A 22071-nucleotide genomic window follows, 5' to 3' on the forward strand; every position below is an offset into this window, starting at 1 on the left:
ATTGCCTTTTGGACAGAGAACATTTCAGCAAGGTCAGATGTACGTGTGAAGAGGCATCATGTCTATATTGGCTGAGAAATAATAGCCAAATTTGACGAGAGACTAGTGATGGAGCACTTCAGAATGCAAGACCGCGTAAACCAGAAATTTAACATAATGAAGAAAAATGTCCCCTCTGGAGTAAAAGACATGTTACTATAAAGAAATTACATTTGTATTTAATTAATATAAAAGGCCCACTTGACTTAAAGTCAAGTGAAATCAAGTGGGCCTTAGAAAGCCTGGCTAACAACAAGGCCAGTGGAGGTGATGACATTCCAGTTGAACTATTTAAAATCTTAAAAGATGATGCTGTTAAGGTGCTACATTCAATATGCCAGCAAGTTTGGAAAATTCAACAGTGGCCAGAGGATTGGAAAAGGTCAGTCTACATCCCAATCCCAAAGAAAGGCAGTGCCAAAGAATGCTTCAACTACCGTACAATTGCACTCATTCCCCACACTAGCAAGGTTATGCTCAAAATCCTCCAAGGTAGGCTTCAGCAGTATGTGGACCGAGAACCCCCAGAAGTACAAGCATTCTGAAGGGGCAGAGGAACTCGAGACCAAATTGCTAACATGCGCTGGATTATGGAGAAAGCCAGAGAGTTCCAGAAAAATATCTACTTCTGCTTCATTGACTATGCAAAAGCCTTTGACTGTGTGGGCCACAGCAAACTATGGCAAGTCCTTAAAGAAATGGGAGTGCCTGACCACCTTATCTATCTACTGAGAAACCTATATGTGGGACAGGAAGCAACAGTTAGAACTGAATATGGAACAACTGATTGGTTCAAAATTGGGAAAGGAGTACGACAAGGCTGTGTATTTTCCCCCAGTTTATATAACTTATATGCAGAATACATCATGCGGAAGGCTGGACTGGAGGAATCCCAAACCGGGATTAAGATTGCCGGAAGAAATATCAACAACTTCCGATATGCAGGGAATAGCACTCTGATGGCAGAAAGTGAGGAGGAATTAAAGAACCTTGTAATGAGGGTGAAAGAGGAGAGTGCAAAAAATAGCCTGAAACTCAACATCAAAAAAACTAAGATCATGGCCAGTGGTCCCATCACCTCCTGGGAAATAGAAGGGGAAGATATGGAGGCAGTGACAGATTTTATTTTCTTGGGCTCCATGATGAATGCAGATGGAGACAGCAGCCACAAAATTAAAGATGTCTGCTTCTTGGGAGGAAAGCGATGACAAACCTTGACAGCATCTTAAAAAGCAGAGACATCACCTTGCCAACAAAAGTCCGAATAGTCAAAGCTATGGTTTTTCCTGTTGTGATGTATGGAAGTGAGAGCTGGACCATAAAGAAAGCAGACCGCCGAAGAATTGATGCCTTTGAATTGTGGTGCTGGAGGAGGCTCTTGAGAGTCCCCTGGACTGCAAGGAGAACAAACCTATCAATTCTAAAGGAAATGAGTGCTCCTGGAAGGACAGATCCTGAAGCTGAGGCTCCAGTACTTTGGCCATCTCATGAGAAGAGAAGACTCCTTGGAAAAGACCTTGATGTTAGGAAAGTGTGACAGCAAGAGGAGAAGGGAACGACAGAGGATGAGATGGCTGGACAGTGTCTGCGAAGCAACCAACAGGAATTTGACCCAACTCCGGGAGGCAGTGGAAGATAGGAGGGCCTGGCGTGCTCTGGTCCATGGGGTCGCGAAGAGTCGGACATGTCTAAACGACGACAAGTATAAAAGGCATGAAACACTTCTATTTATTAGTGATTTTCTCAAAAGAGCCTTCTATGGGAAGAAACTTTTAGCAGAGGTTGGACCAGTCCCCTTATGCCCATCATTTTTCCCCAAGGAAATCTCTTGTAGATTTCTCATAGTAGTCTGTCACTTTATATCCAAGCAACATTTAGGTGGGCATGTAGTATATAGCTATTATTGAAGGAACTTAAAAAGTCACATGACCAGGGTTTAAAAGAGTTTGAAGAGGACTGTGAAACAAAGCATTTGATATCTTTTCCCAGTCCTTCTGTCCTTGGTTAGTTAACCTCATTCGAATCTTTGCCATGGATGTACAGTGGTGCCCCGCTTAATGATTACCCCGCTCCACGACGAATCCGCTTAACAATGAGGTTTACGATGTTTAAATGGGGAAAATCCGCTTTATGACGACCGATTCCCTGCTTCGGGAACTGATTCTTTGCATTACGATGGTTTTAAAACAGCTGATCAGCGGGTTTCAAAATGGCCACCCGCTGTGCAAAATGGCTCCCCGCTGTGTTTTAGGACTGATTGGTCACTTTAGAGGCACCAGAAAATGGCCGCCCTATGGAGGATCTTCGCTGGACAGTGAGGTATTTCGCCCATTGGAACGCATTGAACGGTTTTCTGTGCATTTCAATGGGCTTTTTACTTTCGCTTGACGATGATTTCGTTCTACAGCGATTTTGCTGGAACGAATTATTGTTGTCAAGCGAGGCACTACTGTATTCATTTTTCTTACCAGAATGTATTCTTCCCAGGAGTTCTTCAGCAATGTTGTATAAAACACTTCCTTTTATGAATGAATTAATATTCAGAATTAACAATAGCTATACATAGTGAGTGTGAGTGTTTGCCACACGTGCAATTCAGTAAGCCACATCTCTTGTCTTTCTCTAAAATGTGAAGTGTCTCATTCATTAACACAAGACACGTGTCCAATGATCCCTTGTTTTAATTTAACATGGCATCTGGCCAACACTCCCTCTAAGCTGTATGGGTGTGTAGCCCGCAGCATTGTATTGGTGCCATGCACCTGCCATTAGTGTTACTGCTCATTGCAGTTCATTTGGTTTCGGGTGCAGCGAGAACTCTGTGTACACGGGGAGGGGTTTCCCATTCAGTACTGGTGCTATATTAGAGGGAATGCTGCATCTGACTCAAGTAACCTCCTTGAAGGATGTTTTTAGGAACAAACGTATTTGACCTGATTTTTTTCATTGTGTGGTAGGTACTATTACTGTTTCTCCCTGGGAAACTTACCATTTGTCTGTCTTGGTGACACCTTGGAGGTCTCCACATAAACTGTAACCTCAGTAATTGATTCATCTTTGCTTCTTATCATTGATCAGGATAAATGACAGCATCACATTTTTTATCTTGTTCTTTACTCCTGGGCACATTATTTACTGCTGGATAGTACAGTGGTTTAGGTATCTGGCTGCAGAGCCGGAGGTTGGGAGTTCAGTTTCCCACTATGCCTCCTTGACACAGGCTGGATTCGATCATCCATAGGATCTCTTCTAGTGCTGCAGTTCTGAGATTATTATTACCTAAAGTTATATTCTTAGGGCTCCAAAAAGAGCTACTGGTATCATTATGATTAGCGAGGGGACAAAGCATGACAAAGTGCTTTTTTCAAATCACTCTGCACAGCACCATCCCCCACCTACCCCAGCAAGCTATCCCACTCACCCTTTGCACGCTGCCGGGACCTTTGGCAGCATGCCAATCCGGGCAGGACCTTGGGCTGCCCTTCCTCATCTCCTCAGTTAGCTGACCACTCATCCGCTGTGCGGTAAGAATCCCCATCCTGCCTCCTTGTGGGAGTAATCGGGTGGATGAGGAGGCAGGAAAGGGCAGCCCAAGCTCCTGCCCAGATTGATATACCACTGGAGAAAGAGGTCGCTGGTGGTCCATGAAGAGTAAATGGGCCGGCCAGCTAGGGGTTAGGAGATAGGTTTATGTGGTACCTGTGGTGCCACACGGAGAGATTTGTATGAAGCACTTTGTCACACTTTGTGCTCATATCTATGATACAAGGCGAGTGGACGTATGTATTTAATGTACCGTATTTTTCGCTCCATAAGACGCACCTTTCCATAAGACGCACCAAATTTTTAGGAGAAGAAAACAGGAAAAAATTATCTGCTTTCTTCTCCTAAAATCTGGTGAGCCTTATGGAGAGGTCCATCTTATGGAACACACCCTAGGGTCCTAGGGTGTGTTCCAGGACCCTTTGGAGCCTCCCCCTGCCTCCCTCGGGGGCGAGAGGGGGTGAAATCGCCACCTTCTGGGGCTCTTCTGAAGTTTCCCAAGCCTCAGAAGAGCCCCCAAAGGTGGTGATTTCATCCCCTCTGGCCCCCAGGGGAGGCAGGGTCAGTCTCCAAAGAGTCCTAGAACACACCCTAGGACCCTTTGGAGACTCACCCTGCCTCCCCCGGGCGACAGAGGGGGCAAAATAGGCAGCTTCCAGGATCTTTTCTGAGCCTTTCCAGGCTCAGAAAAGGTCCTGGAAGCTCCCGATTTTGCCCCCGCTGTCCCCGTGGGGGTGGGTGGGAGCCTGGCAAGGGTCCAAAGGAGCCTCCCACCCCCCCATGGGACCAGGGGGGGTAAAATCACCAGCTCCCCGATTTTACCCCCCCTGGCCACGTGGGGGTGGGTGGGGGGAGGGTGGCATGGGTCCAAGGGAGGCTCCCTTGGACCCTTGCCACCGTCCACCCACCCCCCACGGAGCGGGGGGGGTTTAAAATCGCCAGCTTCTGAGTGTGTTTGGAGGCTTATCAAGCTTCCAAACACTCCCAGAACCTGGCGATTTCGCCAGGGCTGGCCCCGTGGGGGGGTGGGGGGAGGGTGGCAAGGGTCCTGGGAGGCTCCCTTGGACCCTTGCCACCCTCCACCCACCCCCCCATGGGACCAGGGGGGGTAAAATCGCCAGGTTCTGGGAGTGTTTGGAGGCTCCCCAAGCCTCCAAACACTCCCAGAAGCTGGCGATTTTACCCCCCCTAGCCACGTGGGGGTGGGGGGGGGAGGGTGACATGGGTCCAAGGGAGGGTCCCTTGGACCCTTGCCACCGTCCACCCACCCCCCACGGAGCGGGGGGGTTTAAAATCGCCAGCTTCTGAGTGTGTTTGGAGGCTTATCAAGCTTCCAAACACTCCCAGAACCTGGCGATTTCGCCAGGGCTGGCCCCGTGGGGGGGTGGGGGGAGGGTGGCAAGGGTCCTGGGAGGCTCCCTTGGACCCTTGCCACCCTCCACCCACCCCCCCATGGGACCAGGGGGGGTATATTCGCCAGGTTCTGGGAGTGTTTGGAGGCTCCCCAAGCCTCCAAACACTCCCAGAAGCTGGCGATTTTACCCCCCCCTGGCCCCGTGGGGGTGGGTGGGGGGAGGGTGACATGGGTCCAAGGGAGGGTCCCTTGCACCCTTGCCACCCTCCACCTACCCCCCACGGAGCGGGGGGGTTTAAAATCGCCAGCTTCTGAGAGTGGAGGCTTATCAAGCTTCCAAACACTCCCAGAACCTGGCGATTTCGCCAGGGCTGGCCCCGTGGGGGGGTGGGGGGAGGGTGGCAAGGGTCCTGGGAGGCTCCCTTGGACCCTTGCCACCCTCCACCCACCCCCCCATGGGACCAGGGGGGGTATATTCGCCAGGTTCTGGGAGTGTTTGGAGGCTCCCCAAGCCTCCAAACACTCCCAGAAGCTGGCGATTTTACCCCCCCCTGGCCCCGTGGGGGTGGGTGGGGGGAGGGTGACATGGGTCCAAGGGAGGGTCCCTTGCACCCTTGCCACCCTCCACCTACCCCCCACGGAGCGGGGGGGTTTAAAATCGCCAGCTTCTGAGAGTGGAGGCTTATCAAGCTTCCAAACACTCCCAGAACCTGGCGATTTCGCCAGGGCTGGCCCCGTGGGGGGGTGGGGGGAGGGTGGCAAGGGTCCTGGGAGGCTCCCTTGGACCCTTGCCACCCTCCACCCCCCCCATGGGACCAGGGGGGGTAAAATCGCCAGGTTCTGGGAGTGTTTTGAGGCTTGGGAAGCCTCAAAACACTCCCAGAACCTGGCGATTTTGCCAGTGCTGGCCGGTGCGTGGGTGGGAGGAGCGTCGCAAGGATCTGAGTGAGCTTCCAGGACCCTTGCGACGTTCCCCCCACCTGGAAGCTGGCGATTTCGCTGGTGCTGGCCCCGTGGGGGGGTGGGGGAGCCTCGCAAGGGTCCTGGAAGGCTCACCCGGACCCTTGCGACGCTCCCCCCCACGGGGCCAGCAGCGACGAAATTGCTGCATTCACACCATTAGACGCACTGACTTCCCCACCCACATTTTGGAGGGGGAAAAGTGCGTCTTATGGTGCAAAAAATACGGTAGTTAACTAACAGACAAATTCAAGAAATAACTTTTTTGTCTGTTTTTCTTCACAGCATACAGATCCTTTTAGGTTTTAATTCAGTTTGAGGATATTGGTGTTCAAATTAAGTATTCTTCCCCCCTCCAATACACACATACTATTTAATGTTTTATTACAGTGTTAGGAAATACTCTTTACACCATTCAAACATAAAATTTTAAATCCAGACATAGTCATATTTAGGATGTAGTCATTTAAATTAGTGGAGTCTTTTAGTCTTAATGATGTTAAGTCCCATGGATTCAGTAATTTTTAATCTAAATACTATAATGTGTGAAGCAGATTTAGAAATATTGATATTGTATCATTGATGAGTGGGTGATGGAGAACTATTCCCCAATACCTGTAACGTAACTTCAGATCTATGGATCCTGCAAAGGAAGAAGTACTTTATCTTTCATCAGTCCCAGTGCATATGCCTGCCTAATATAATTAATTGGCTTGTCTTCCTTTCTATGCTTTTCTCCCACTTCTAAAATATTCTTCAGTTAACTATTTATGGCCATTTTACTGACTGTATGTTTTGTCTTGCGAATGATAGCATTGGTTTCTTTTGCTTTCACCTGTCACCTGTCTCTAATTGTTGTGACAGAGCTTCTTAGTTTCTGGTGTGTCCCCTCTGTTGGGGTGGTTTGTTCCCCATAAGAAAATGGGTGTGGTGTCCAGCTATGCCCCTGATTCATTTATTTCATTCTGCCACAGCCTATGTTACTATTAATTACCTTTCTAGAGATACTGGGCTTAACCAATATTATAAATTGTACTTACTCAGTTACAGTAGGACCCCCCCCCCCATCCACAAGATCAGTATCCACTGATTCACTTATCCATGGTCTAAAAAGATTACAAATATTAAAAGAAAAAAAATCCAGAAAAAATATTTTCACATGTATTACCAGAACTGACTAGTACAGGGAGCCAGAAACCATGCTATGAATACTTTTATATATATATACTTATATATGTATATATACTGTATATAATACTTATACACACACACACACACACACACACACACACACACACACACACACACACACACACACACATACATATACTTATATACTTATACTTATATACGTACATTTATATGAGGGGGTGCTGATAAGTATTAAGCCTTTCCCAGAAAAAAATGAACTAGGAAGCTGTAACTGCCACACTATTCTACATATTCCCCCAGGAAGTCAGTGCACTTGCGACATCTGTCCTGCAGCTTCTTAAGTCCCTGCCAATAAAATTCTTCCGACTGCTGATGTAACCACTCATTTACAGCATTAGTTGCCTCCAGAACACTCCCAAATCATTGTCCCTTTAGGTGTTTTTTGAGTTTGGGGAAGAGATAATAGTCAGAAGGAGCCAGGTCAGGAGAGTAGGGTGGATGAGGCATCACTTGAAAGCCTAAGGAGGTCAGTTTTGTCATTGTTTCACCTACAGTGTGTGACGAGGTGTTGTCATGTAACAGGATTACACCTTTGGAGAGCTTTCCTCAATGGTTTTTCCTTGATGTTTTGCCTCATCTTCGTCAATAAAGCACAGTAATATTTTACATTGATGGTTCAACCCTGTTGGAGGTAGTCCACCAGCAGAACTCCCTTCTTATCCCAAAAAACTTGCCATTTGCTTCTGCACCGACCTTTGCATTCAGAACTTCTTTGGCCTGGGGGAACCACTGTGCCTCCATTCCTTGGACTGTTCCTCTGTCTCAGGATCATAACAGAAGATCCATGTCTCATCACCAGTTACCAGTTTGCCCAGGAAATCTGACTCATTTCTTGCAAAATGTTCCAAAACAGCCACCAATAACTCCATATGTTTCCTCTTTTGTTCAGTTGTCAAAAGTTTGGGGATCCACTTTGCTGCCAGCGTTCTCATTTCCAAGTTGTTGTGGATAATGGCACCAACTCTCTCACGTGATATTCTCAGATATATAGCAATACTTCTGGCTGATATTTGTTGGTGCTTCATGATCATGTCATGGATGGCTTTCACATTTTCAGGCACAGAAACAGAAACAGGCCTTCCACTGGGTTTCTCACTTTCAACACTGAAATGACCAGTTTAAAAATTGGCAACCCAACGTTTAACTGTTGCATACGAAGAGCCACTGTCACCCATAGTTTGTGACATTTCATCATGGATCTGCTTTGCACCTTTCCCTTGGAGAAACAGGAACTTGATTATGGTCCTGGGATCTTCCACATTGAACTTTTCTGGAGGTGCTGCCATGTTCAATTTGAAGCTGAAAATGAAAGATAAGTTAAAATCACAGGTAGTTGATTTTTGCACCATTGAATACAAATTGGCCAATACTCCCTGTATACACACACACACGCGCGCACACACGCACACACACACACATATATAAAAAAACTTTATTTATTTACATTAATAATGTATTTCTCTATATAATACTTTTATATATATTGTTCGCTATTATCCATGGTTTTCAGTATCCACGGGGGCTTGGAACCAATTCCGAGTGAATATGGGGGTCCTCCTGTGCTTGGACATTCCAAGAACAAATTGTAGCTACTTCACCAGAGTCAGCATGTACATAACTAATGTTCCATATACAGTTACCTGTGTCTTCCAGGACATGATTGCAAAGTTTGTTCTCAAGGACACACACTCCTGATGTAGATGAGAACTAAATTCTTACTGGGGTTTCCTGAATAAGAGTCATTAGTACATGGGACTACTTTAATTGTAGCATGTTTACTTATCTTTGAAAAGCAAAATTGCTGTTCTTGAAATATTTGGTATATTAACTCTAACACAGAACTTGGGGTGACTTTAGGCCTGTGCTGGTGTTTGACTGTGTCTCAACCCTGGCTGTTGTGTACATACAAGACAAAATATACAGCAATTTCCCCTATTCAACAGAATAGAGATCAGAGGGCTATATATTGTTTATGAGAAGAACAATATGATTTTTTCATTTTTCTGAAGAACTGAACAATTTAATTTTTGTTTCAGGTGCTACAAAATACACAGATAAAGACAATGGAGGGATGCTTGTATGGTCTCCATATCATAGTATTTCAGATGCCAAATGTAAGTTATATTCAGTGCATTGAGTAGAATGTTAGAAATTGTTGTCTGTAAGGATTATACGTTATACAGTTGCTACATATAAAGTTATCACTCATAGGAATTAATCCAGAAGTGGGAAATCTGTCTCCTCTCCATCCCACTCCACCCCGATGTTGGATGCTACCTTCCATCAGTCCAACCAGCATGAACCAAGGTGATGAATGATGAGAGTTGTAGTTTAACGACATTTGAGGGCCACAGGTTTTCCATCCCTCAATTCATGTGCAACTGATGTACACATCGTAAGATAATATTCATTCATGCAGATTTTTGATACTGAGTTCCTGAAGTACACATGAAATGTGACTAGTCATAAAAATTCAAGCTGAGTAGATATCACACCCTGCAAACTATATACAGTGGTGCCTCGCTTAACGAGTGCACCGTATAGCGATGTTTCCGTATAGCGATCCCTTTTTCGGGATCGCTATACGGAAACATACCCGATCTTCGCAATGGGGAAAACCCGCATTGCGAAGATTGGGTATTGCGGCGGCCATTTTGGAGCCGCCGAACAGCTGATCGGCGGTTCCAAAATGGCCACCGGAAGCCCGGAAATGGCTGCCGGCAGCCGTTTTCGCGCCCTGCCCTCGCTTAGCGAAGGCGCGAAAATGGCTGCCGGCACCTGGAATCCTCGCTGAACGGGTAAGTAACGAAGGTATTGGAATGCATTAAACGAAGTTTAATGCGTTCCAATACCTTTCCCCTACCCGTTTAGCGATGATTCCATATAGCGAGGGTTAATCCGGAACGGATTAACCTCGCTATACGGGGCACCACTGTATTGATTTCATATTGATTTCGACATAGAACTATTGTGCTGGATTTTTTTAGATGTGTGAGGTAACTCTGTAGTGCTGTCTGCATTTATTCTTGGAACAAATTAAATAAGTTGCTGCTGAAAGATCTAGCCTGCTGGCTGTCTGTTCTTGAAGTTTTCTTGAATCACTTTCCCTCTTCTTAACAATATCAAGTTGTATGTTATATTAATTGTAAATTATTACTATCCAGGCATTTCCCAAGATGTAGATTCTTAACCTTTTTCAGTCACAGATCCCTTTGAGAATATGATAAAAGCTAGTTGACCCTTTCTGTAGAAAAATGCACACAAACATATACACAAAGGAAATCCACACCCATTTTTAAAGCAACAGAAATAAATTCAAAGGAATATCTGCCTTCCGCCTTCCCAACCTTCAACCCGATGTTTTCCCCTCATGCTGTTGCTGTGCTGTCACTGTCCTCCACTGCTGTTGCTCCTGCCTTCTTACTCATGAATAATTTTTAATACAGTGGTGCCCCGCTTGACGATTACCTCGTTAGACAAGGAAATCGCTTTACGATGAGTATGGCGATTGCAAAACAATGTTTTAATAGGGAAAAATTACTTGCCGATTGGTCCCCTGCTTCGAGAACCGATTTTTCGCTTAACGACGATCAAAACAGTTGATCGCCGGGTCTTCAAAATGGCTGCCCACTGTGCAAAATGGCTCCCCCCTGTGTTTTAGGATGGATTCCTTGCTATACAGGCACCGGAAAATGACCGCCCTATGGAGGATGTTCGCTGGACGCTGTGGTATTTTGCCCATTGGAACGCATTGAACTGGTTTTCAGTGCATTTCAATGGGTTTTTTACTTTCGCTTGATGACGATTTTGTTCTACAGCTATTTTGCTGGAATGGATTATCCTTGTCAAGCGAGGCACCACTGTATATCAAAGCTTTTATAGTTATAGTTGCATGTTGTCAAGTCAGTTTTTACATGACAATCCTTTCCAGAGTTTTCTAGGTAGAAAATACACAAAAGTGATTTACCATTTCTTCTGGGGCACTCTGGGACTGTGCAGCTACACAGGCTGGCTCTTCCTCAAGGAAGAATTAAATTGCTAACCTTTGGTTCTGCAGCCAGGTGCCTAAACTACTAAACCTTAATTGCAAGTAAGCTGGTGATCCAAGGACTTGTCTGGATCCTTCTCATGGGAAAGTAAACATCTCCAGTGTGAATGAAGAGATTGCTTTAGCACAAAATAAAAGATAAGAACTTTTTAACCCCAAACCAGACGGTCCAGTTTACCCATGAGGACAAGCCTTAAATTGCAACCACTTCTAAAGTTGGCATTATTGTTGCTGATCTTGCTCAAGTAATATGGATGAACTCTGGTTGAAAAAAAAAAGCCCCAATGTTCTCCATCTACCAGTCCTATATGTGGGTTTGGTTTTTACACCAAATTTGGGATAGGTATACCTGTGCATCAGGTGAGCTAGAACCAGATTGAAGTTGAATAGCAAACGGATTGAAAGGTTTATACATTTGCTAGATTCATTATTTGGCTTGATCTCTGGAATTGCTTCAAAGCAGTAAGCAGCAAAAAGTCAATCAAAATGATACCAAGTCAGAAAGCTATTAATCTGCTTTCCTTATGCAAGAAATTGTTGGAAAGTTTTGATACAATGATCAAGAAGGGTCTTCTTTCTATGTATAATCTGGAACATGCCTTTGAATATGATAGAATTGAAATAGAGATGTTTTGCTGCTTTTTACTGGGCTAATTAAATGTATTTTCTTCACTTGTACTTAAGTAGCCTAACTCCATGTATGATTCCAGTCTTGGAATTATAATCAATTAATTCAGTGAAATGAATGGGATTTGTTAGTCACCATTTAAGTCCCATTGCTAGCTATGAAACTGATCTGGTTGGAGCTAGCATTGGATTTAGCTTTTGGCTGGCAGTCATCATTTCCTAGAAGACTCTTTGGAATATCTTCCAATTAGGAAAAATAGTTATTTGCCTGGGCATAAACATCTCAGTAGATGAATGTGTGTGTTAAAGGAAAGGAACTTGGTTTACTTTTTTTGTAGAAAAGAGATAAATGTGTTGTCTGGCAGTAAATTCAGTTATCCTAAACTGCTGTAATTGGATGGGAAAATAATTATGGTATTCCTTTGTTACACAGTGGATGAATACATTGCAATAGCAAAGGAAAAACATGGGTACAATGTGGAACAGGTAAGATTTACACAAATTAGTACAAGACATGTACTGGAAAAATGTTATGTCCAAACTTTGAGATGCAATAAATAATACAATCAGTATTTTTAACAGACTGTTAGGAGAAAAGGACAAAAGGTACTTCAGTTCAAACTCTTTCAAAAAGGACACTTTAAACCTGTTTCTGGAAGGAAAGGAGAAGGGGGTCATACAGCCCTCCTTTTGAGGGAATTCCACAAAAAAAGTGTACACCAAAAAAAAAAGGCCCTGGTTTTGCTGAATTAATTTGTCTTCCATGGACCAAGAAGTAGAGCTTTGGAGGAACACAGGTAATTTCTATCCAAACATGGCATGTGTAGCACAGATGTGCTGATCAGCAATCTGCTAGCAAAATATTCTGCATAAAAATTATTTCAATGGAAATAGTGGAATAGAACGGTTTCTTATTTTAAAAGAAACTCATGCCATTTATTATTACATTATATTTGATAATTAAATTTTGAGAAATAATTATTGGTTTAAAGTAAAAAGTTATGGTTGAAATTGTTCTTTTAGTCCAGTAATGAACTTTAGACTGGATTAAATACAGCCCCCATCCTCACTCAAAACATGGGTACATTCATGTATGCTTTTTGTAGGAACATACAGTACTGTATACACATTGTTGATGAGAAGATAAGTTCTATTTTTTGCTTAAGTTAAATTAAGGAAAAATTTAAAAGCCACTGTATAAAGAAAGAAAGAAAATAGTCAAGAGCACTGTAACACCTTGGACTCATCAACTACTTCAGAATAACTGGATCCCTGAGGAAACCACACCTCACAAAGAAGAAGGACTCGCCATTTAACCCTTTTCCTTAAAGACACAAGTCTTGCATACTATAAGGTGTCGCACATCTGCTTCCCAAAGATACTTGTTATGTTGTTCAAAGATTTCCCAAGGGAAGAGTTAGTCTTGTTGGGGGAAATGATGGACAACCACAATTGTCATCCTATAACTCCTTTTTTAAGATTATTATTATATAACAAATAATCAAACAACAATCAAAGGGAAACGAATACATGAGGGAGAGGAAAGAAAACAAAACACAACAAAACAAAGGCACGGGGAAGTGTTTGCAGTAATACAGTACCTAATATAACCTTGGCTCCCCAGCGGTGTTACGATACTAAAATGCCTAACATATACTATATTCTCTATTCATATTTTTTTCTGGGACCAATCATAAAATATTTTCCAGCTTTCTTTAACATATATTCTTGGGTTTTCATGTAAAGCCTCTGACGGGCTATCCATTTCTACAATATACAATAATTTTTAAAGCAGCTCCTCCATCTTCAGATTTTCCTGATTTTTCCATTTGGGGCCCAGATCAACCTTGCAGCTGTAAATATGTGCAACAAGATACAGTATATTTAATTTTTTATCAAGAATTTCTGGCATTATATTCAGCAAAAACATTTTTGGTTTAAAGGCTATTTTGGTTGTATGATTTCTTGTGTAATATCTTTTATCTGTCTCCAAAACCAAAACCTTTTTACTCTATCACATGTCCACCATGAGTAAAAAAAAGTCCTGGATTGCTGACAGCACTTCCAGCATGAGTTGCTAGCCCCTAAAACCATTTTTGTCAGTTTTACAGGTGTAAAATGCCATCTATAGAACATCTTTAAAACATTTTCTCTCAGGTTTACTGGTTTAACCCATCTATATAGTTATTCCACATTCGCGTCCAATCATCTATGTCTATATTATAACCCAAAATTTTTATAATCTTACCATTACTATAAATCTATAGCTCATCCACCTGTACCTTCCCCTCATAAAAGCCCATTATTTTATCTTTTTAAAACCTTAATTCTAATTTTAGCATTGCCCACCAATCTGTCGGTAGACTCATTTCCTGCAGCTTCTGTATATTTTTTAATTATTGCCCTTTGTTTAAGAGTTCTTTATACGTATATCTCCATTCTTTTGAGATTAAAGAAGGTTGTGTAAAAGCTTCCAAGGGAACCCATATCAGAATTTTTTTGTATACTTGGCCCTGAAATTTTTGCTAGACCTGGTATAACGCTTTCCTTACAATGTGATCAGAAAAAAGTGTTTGGTCTTTGCCTTGCTATTCTCTCTCTCTCTCTCTCTCTCTCTCTCTCTGTGTGTGTGTGTGTGTGTGTGTGTGTGTGTGTGTGTGTGTGTGTGTGTGTGTGTGTGTGTGTGTGTGTGTGTGTGTGTGTGTGTGTGTGTGTGTGTGTGTGTGTGTGTGTGTGTGTATGCCATCCTAATCTCAAATCATGCCCTTCCAATTTTAGAAGTCTTTGGTCCTCCAAAATAATCTATTCCTTTATCCAGTTAAGAGCAGAGGCTTTGTAATACAGTGGTACCTCGCTAAATGACGACCCCGCTAAACGACGAATCCGCATGGCGATGACTTTTTGCGATTGCTATAGTGATTCACAAAACAGGCATTCCTATGGTGGATTTTCGCTGGACGTCAATTAGGTCCGTGCTTCGCGAACTGTTTGTTTGCAAGACGACAATTTTTTCAGCTCCGCAGAATGGCTTCCCTGTGTTTTCCAGACCCATGCTTCTCAGGGCAGCCATTTTTACAGCTGATCAGCGCTTGCAAAAAGGCTTCCCTATGGATGATCTTCGCTGGACGACGAGGTATTTTCCCCATTGGAACGCATTAAACCGGGTTTCAATGCATTCCAATGGGGAAAGGGTTTTCGCATGACGACGATTTCGCTAAACAGCGATTTTCCCAGGATGGATTATCGTCATCATGCGGGGCACCACTGTATATTAAACAATTTGGTAAGCCCATTCCTCCTCTTTCTTTTAAGTCCTGTAGGGCTTTGAGTTTTATTCTCGGTTTTTTAGCTTGCCATATTTCTCGTAAACTTAGACAACACAGTGTCTACCTCCTTAATATATTTATAATTCAGCAGTATTGGCAAATTTTGGAACAGGAACAGAAGAATCATCCTATAACTCCTGATTGTCCACATGGGCGAAAGCTTCAGCTTTCCAGAAAGTAGAAGGATTCAAAGGTAGAACTGTACTATTGAATAACTGCTGTGGAAAAATGGCTTTTTAATGTGTCCCCTTTTAATGTCTCTCTTAGGAAAACTTTAGTATACGATTATGCTAGAGTCATCGTATAATGGAAGAGTAATCTAAAAGAGCATCTATTTGAAAAGGAAATGCATTGTTGAGATTATTATTATTATTGGGACTACAACTCCCAGAGTCAAACATAGTCACTAGTGGCCATGCTAACTGTGGGCTTTTGGGGTTGTCTTCCAGAAAAGTAACATGTTCCATGTTTGTCAAGGTGACATAAAACTGTAAAGAACTAATAAGTGTTACTGTGATAGAAACAGTCCTTTTTCCCCTCCCTCTTTCAAGGCACTTGGCATGTTGTTCTGGCATAAGCACAACATTGAGAAGTCTCTTGCGGATCTCCCAAATTTTACTCCTTTTCCAGATGAGTGGACAGTTGAAGATAAAGTACTCTTTGAACAAGCTTTTAGTTTCCATGGAAAAAGCTTTCATAGAATCCAACAAATGGTAAGGAAATGCTTGTAGTATTATTTGAAAATGTTTGGACAAACAGTGCTTGAGAAGTGGACTGAAGCCACAAAAAAGTCTCATTTTCAACATGTCAGTATTACTCCTGGCTGGAGGCTCCCCTGGCCACCTCATTTCTTCCCCAATGCATCAATGGGCATCTACCAATTCTCCCACATGCTGTCTCTTCTCCTTCTGTCCATAGGTATATGAAATTTTTCTTAAATTCTTAAAAGAATCTTATGATTATGAGAAAATGAAACAAGTGCTTTTTATATATATAGTTTGTGGTGTAAACTTTTATTCTTGTTGATAAAGTACATGTTTATGATGATTTGGAAGCATCTTCCAAAAATTGAAAAAAAAATTGTGGGTTACTATACTTCATTCACAGCATTAATAACCAGTTTCTATATTTTATTTTTACACATTTTAGCTTCCAGATAAAACTATTGCAAGCCTTGTGAAATACTACTACTCCTGGAAGAAAACTCGTTCTAGGACAAGTTTAATGGATCGGCAGGCCAGAAAGTTAGCTAACAGAAATAATCAGGGAGACAGGTAAGCAACATGTATTTTTTTGGAAAATAGAACATTGTTTGTTTGTTTACTGCACTTCTGTGCCACCTTTCTCATAGCAGTGGGATTCAAAATGGTTTGTAGATCATTAAAATAGTCAGGAATAAGAACAACATACAGGAAAAATTAAGAAAATATTATAAGAAAATATTAAACATAGAAATATATAACTAATCATATAAAAACAAATCAAGATGTGTACAAGCATTTTAAAATGCATTAAAAAGGATATAGTGGCATCAATCATAGCACAACCAGTTATGTTCCAATTAAATACTAAATGCCTATTGTTGCAACAAAAATATTTTCCGTTCCTGACAGAAAGAGGGGCGAGCCTAGCATCAAGGGAAGGGCATTCCATAACTGGGGGCAACTACTGACAAAACCCACTCTTGAGTTCCTGTCAAGTGTACCAGTAAAGGTGACAAGATTGTAAGAAGAGCCTCTCCAGGCAGTCTTAAGACTCAAGGAGAGTTATATGGGGAGTAAGGGTCTATCATTTAGCTGGGACCAAAACTGTATAGCAATTTGAATTGGGCTTGGAAACATAACCAGTGAGGCTGGTGTAACAGAGAAGTTAAATGCTCCATATAGCCAGCCCTGGTGAATAAGCTGGCTGCAGGATTTGTACCAGCTGAAGTTTATAAACTATCTTCAAAGACAGGCTCATGTAGAGCCCGTTGCAGTAGTCCAAACAGGATGGAACTAAGACTGTAGTGAAATAGGAGATTTCAAGGAACAGGCACAGCTGTCACATTAATTGTGCAAATACACTCTTGACCATTATTATGAATTTGATTCCAGGCTTAAAGATGAGTCAATGAGTATTCTCAAACTACAAACCTAGTTTTTCTAAGGGGAATGTAACCACATTCAGCACAGATTGAATCCATATTAAAAAACAAACTAATTTCTGAATAGAAATGTTTTTAGATTATTTAATGTTATAACGTAGGGTGTCCTGGGGTTGTCAGTATCCCCAGTGCTGTTCAGCATCTATGTTAAGCTGCTGGGGGAGGTCCTCAGGAGAGTCGGAGTACGGTACCATCAGTATGCTGATGACATGCAACTCTGAATCTCTTTTACCACCTCTGCAGTGGATGCTGTCCAGATACTTTAGCAATGCCTAGCTTCAGTATTGGAGTGGACCAATATAAATAGGCTCAAACTGAACCTAGATTGGAGTGGGGGCTATGAAAGGTTGGAAGGGGTTGTACCTAGACTGGATGGCATTGTCCTCCCATTTAGGGATCAAGTTCGTAATCTGGGCATCCCTCTGGACCCAGCTCTTTCTTGGGATTCCCAGACCTCAGCCATGTCCAGATCAGCCATTAACCAGTTTAGACTTATTACCCAGCTCTGTCCATACCTAGATGAGGGTTCCTTCAGGCACTGCTGAACTCCCAGATCGATTACTGCAGTGCTGCCCTTGAGTCTGACCCAGAGACTACAGCAGGTTCAAAATGTAGCAGCCAGACTAGTGGCTGGTGCGAACAAATTTGATCACATCACTCCTGTCTTGGCCAGTCTCCATTGGTTACCTGTGGTGTCCTGTATCAGGTTCAAGGTCTTGATACTTACATATAAAACCCTTCACAGTTTGGTAGAGCAACTTTCCACATTATCTTTTGCCCAAGAGCTTCTCAAATAAACATAGGAAACACCATATTTCAGCTAAACAAAACTTAGAACATTAGTGTACAATATGCAAAAATATGAACAAAAGTATACGTATCAACAAAAGTGCATCAAACAAATAATATGCTAACAATGTTCTGTCTGATACTAAGCAAGTAAATAATATGATAAAGTTTTCCAATATAAATGTGCACAGTCCAATGTTTCTACTCATAAAAGATCAAAGTCTAAGGTTTGGAAGAGTTGAGTAAAAAGTCAATTCAAATATGATGAGCTTCGAGCATAAATAATTGTCCACTAAACTTGTTTTGTGGTATTTTTACTTCTTCAGTAAAAAGAAGTTACTACTTTGGAGGTAGTAAAAAAATTTACTGCCTCCAAAATGCTGGAAACAGGAACATTCATGAACAATATAATTCAGTTCCACATGCTAGGATCCTCTTATCAGTATGTTGGTTCTCTGCTGTTTGATGGTTTGATATAAGTTGTTGATACACTTTTGTTGATATTTTTGCATATTATACAATTGTGTTCAAAATTATTCAACCCCCAATGCTGTAAAGGGGTTTAGGGACTATAGTGTACATTTGGAATTGTATTCAGAATGAAATCCTACAAGGACGTTTTAAAGAACCAAATGCAACTAAAATAACATCAATTGTTTATGTAATACAGTAGTAAATGTTTCTTTTGTGGTTTCTTCATTGCCACAATTATTCAACCCCTTAAAGACTACCACTCTGAAGAAGAGAGGTTCATTCAGGTGTTTTCGATCAGGTATTGAAAACACCTGTGGATGTCACCGAGCACCAATCAAGCATAATAAGCACCAATTAGGCAGCTTTAAAATGACTGTGATACTCAGCTCCTTCTAGACATTTACTGGTGTGGTTACAAACACGGTGAAGTCAAGAGAATGGTCCAGGAAGACAAGAGAAGAGGTGATTTGTCTTCACAGGAAGGGCAATGGCTATAAGAAGATTGCAAAGAAGTTAAACATACCAAGAGACACCATAGGAAGCATCATTCACAAATTCAAGGCAAAGGGCACTGTTGAAATGCTACCTGGTCGTGGAAGAAAAAAGATGCTGACTTTGACTGCTGTGCGCTACCTAAAGCGTAGAGTGGTGAAAAGTCCCCGTGTGATTGCTGAGGAACTGAAAAAAGATTTGTCAGATGTGGGTATAGAAGTTTCAGCTCAGACAATAAGGCACACACTGCGTAATGAAGGTCTCCATGCCAGAACCCCCAGGCGCACCCCCTTGCTGTCTCCCAAGAATAAGAAGAGTCGACTGCAGTATGCCAAAAGTCATGTGGGCAAACCACAAAAGTTGTGGGATAGTGTTCTGTGGACTGATGAAACAAAATTAGAACTGTTTGGGCCCATGGATCAACGCTATGTTTGGAGGAGGAAGAACAAGGCATATGACGAAAAGAACACCTTGCCTACTGTGAAGCATGGCGGAGGGTCAATAATGCTTTGGGGCTGTTTTGCTTCTGCAGGTACAGGGAAGCTTCAGCGTGTACAAGGTACCATGAATTCTCTTCAGTACCAGGAGATATTGGATGAAAATGTGATGCAGTCCGTCACACACCTGAGGCTTGGGAGACGTTGGACCTTTCAACAGGACAATGATCCCAAGCATACCTCCAAGTCCACTAGAGCATGGTTGCAGAGGAAAGGCTGGAACATTTTGGAGTGGCCATCGCAGTCACCAGACTTAAATCCGATTGAGAACCTCTGGTGGGACTTAAAGAAAGCAGTTGCAGTGCGCAAGCCTAAGAATTTGACTGAACTGGAGGCTTTTGCCCATGAAGAATGGGCGAAGATACCCGTAGATCGCTGCAAGACACTTGTGTCAAGCTATGCTTCACGTTTAAAAGCTGTTATAACTGTAAAAGGATGTTGTACTAAGTACTAAGATTGAATGTCACTTGGGGGTTGAATAAAAACTAATCATGATGTGAGCACAGAAAAGACATTTGTGGTTATTTCATTATAAACTTAAGGTTATATTTCTCTGACCTACAAGTGCCTCTTTCATGTAAATGTAAGCAAGATGACTGAATGATCAAAATCAATGTCAAAATGGCCAAAACATTCAATTTCAGTGGGGGTTGGCATTGATTTTGATCATTCAGTCATCTTGCTTACATTTACATGAAAGAGGCACAAATGTCTTTTCTGTGCAAAAGCCTCCAGTTCAGTCAAATTCTTAGGCTTGCGCACTGCAACTGCTTTCTTTAAGTCCCACCAGAGGTTCTCAATCAGATTTAAGTCTGGTGACTGCGATGGCCACTACAAAATGTTCCAGCCTTTCCTCTGCAACCATGCTCTAGTGGACTTGGAGGTATGCTTGGGATCATTGTCCTGTTGAAAGGTCCAACGTCTCCCAAGCCTCAGGTGTGTGACGGACTGCATCACATTTTCATCCAATATCTCCTGGTACTGAAGAGAATTCATGGTACCTTGTACACGCTGAAGCTTCCCTGTACCTGCAGAAGCAAAACAGCCCCAAAGCATTATTGACCCTCCGCCATGCTTCACAGTAGGCAAGGTGTTCTTTTCGTCATATGCCTTGTTCTTCCTCCTCCAAACATAGCGTTGATCCATGGGCCCAAACAGTTCTAATTTTGTTTCATCAGTCCACAGAACACTATCCCACAACTTTTGTGGTTTGCCCACATGACTTTTGGCATACTGCAGTCGACTCTTCTTATTCTTGGGAGACAGCAAGGGGGTGCGCCTGGGGGTTCTGGCATGGAGACCTTCATTACGCAGTGTGCGCCTTATTGTCTGAGCTGAAACTTCTATACCCACATCTGACAAATCTTTTTTCAGTTCCTCAGCAGTCACACGGGGACTTTTCACCACTCTACGCTTTAGGTAGCGCACAGCAGTCGAAGTCAGCATCTTTTTTCTTCCACGACCAGGTAGCATTTCAACAGTGCCCTTTGCCTTGAATTTGTGAATGATGCTTCCTATGGTGTCTCTTGGTATGTTTAACTTCTTTGCAATCTTCTTATAGCCATTGCCCTTCCTGTGAAGACAAATCACCTCTTCTCTTGTCTTCCTGGACCATTCTCTTGACTTCACCGTGTTTGTAACCACACCAGTAAATGTCTAGAAGGAGCTGAGTATCACAGTCATTTTAAAGCTGCCTAATTGGTGCTTATTATGCTTGATTGGTGCTCGGTGACATCCACAGGTGTTTTCAATACCTGATCGAAAACACCTGAATGAACCTCTCTTCTTCAGAGTGGTAGTCTTTAAGGGGTTGAAAAATTGTGGCAATGAAGAAACCACAAAAGAAACATTTACTACTGTATTACATAAACAATTGATGTTATTTTAGTTGCATTTGGTTCTTTAAAACGTCCTTGTAGGATTTCATTCTGAATACAATTCCAAATGTACACTATAGTCCCTAAACCCCTTTACAGCATTGGGGGTTGAATAATTTTGAACACAACTGTACGTACATACATACATACATACATACACACACACACACGTACGTACATACATACATACATACATACATACATACATACATACATACATACATACATACATACATACATACATACAGTATTGAAATACATCCCTACACAGAATGTGTTTCTTCTTGATACATGTCTGTGATTATGATTGTTGGCAACCAACGCTTTATTTTGCACAATCACAATATTCCCTTAATGAGTTGAGTCAGGATTTTTTACACTTCCTCTTGTGAAGCTGTGTTTTCAGAATGTCCATGGATTGGAAAGCAAGTATTTTGTATGCAGTAGTTGAATACTAATAAGAGAGGTCCTTGTTTTCTTTTGCCAGATTTGCCAGGATAGAACCATCTGCACCTACCCATAATATTTCTTTTGCTGCTGCTTCCCAAATATGTTGGATATCCAACCAAACATATAAACGGGCCTGAATTACACCCCATGTTATTGTTTAGCTATGTTTGTACGTTTGGTTGGAGACCAGTTTATGAAAAAACACCAGCAAGAATTGAAGTATCCTTTTTGTAGTTT

The 22071-nt window shown here is 42.3% G+C and overlaps 2 protein-coding genes across 6 annotated transcripts in view; one reads left to right on the forward strand and one right to left on the reverse strand.

Moving 5' to 3' along the window:
* The window catches only part of RCOR3 (REST corepressor 3), a 44539-nt gene that overhangs the window by 7056 nt on the left and 15412 nt on the right, over positions 1-22071 (forward strand). For 4 of the 5 annotated variants that reach the window (XM_020794612.3, XM_020794616.3, XM_020794614.3 and 1 more), the window contains exons 3-6: positions 9145-9222; positions 12217-12269; positions 15661-15822; positions 16259-16383. In XM_020794612.3, coding sequence (XP_020650271.3) covers positions 9145-9222; positions 12217-12269; positions 15661-15822; positions 16259-16383 — 418 coding nt within the window. Of the gene's footprint in view, positions 1-9144; positions 9223-9353; positions 9416-12216; positions 12270-15660; positions 15823-16258; positions 16384-22071 lie in introns of those variants that run through there. The other variant, XM_020794615.3, reaches the window with a different exon arrangement.
* Positions 6255-22071, reverse strand: part of LOC140704447 (uncharacterized) — a 45143-nt gene continuing 29326 nt past the window's right edge. Inside the window, exon 3 of the mRNA XM_078382939.1 lies at positions 6255-8407. Coding sequence (XP_078239065.1) covers positions 8397-8407 — 11 coding nt within the window. The 3' untranslated portion in view covers positions 6255-8396. The remainder of the gene's footprint in view (positions 8408-22071) is intronic.

This window comes from Pogona vitticeps, chromosome 1 (assembly GCF_051106095.1).
Source record: "Pogona vitticeps strain Pit_001003342236 chromosome 1, PviZW2.1, whole genome shotgun sequence".
NCBI lineage: Eukaryota > Metazoa > Chordata > Lepidosauria > Squamata > Agamidae > Pogona > Pogona vitticeps.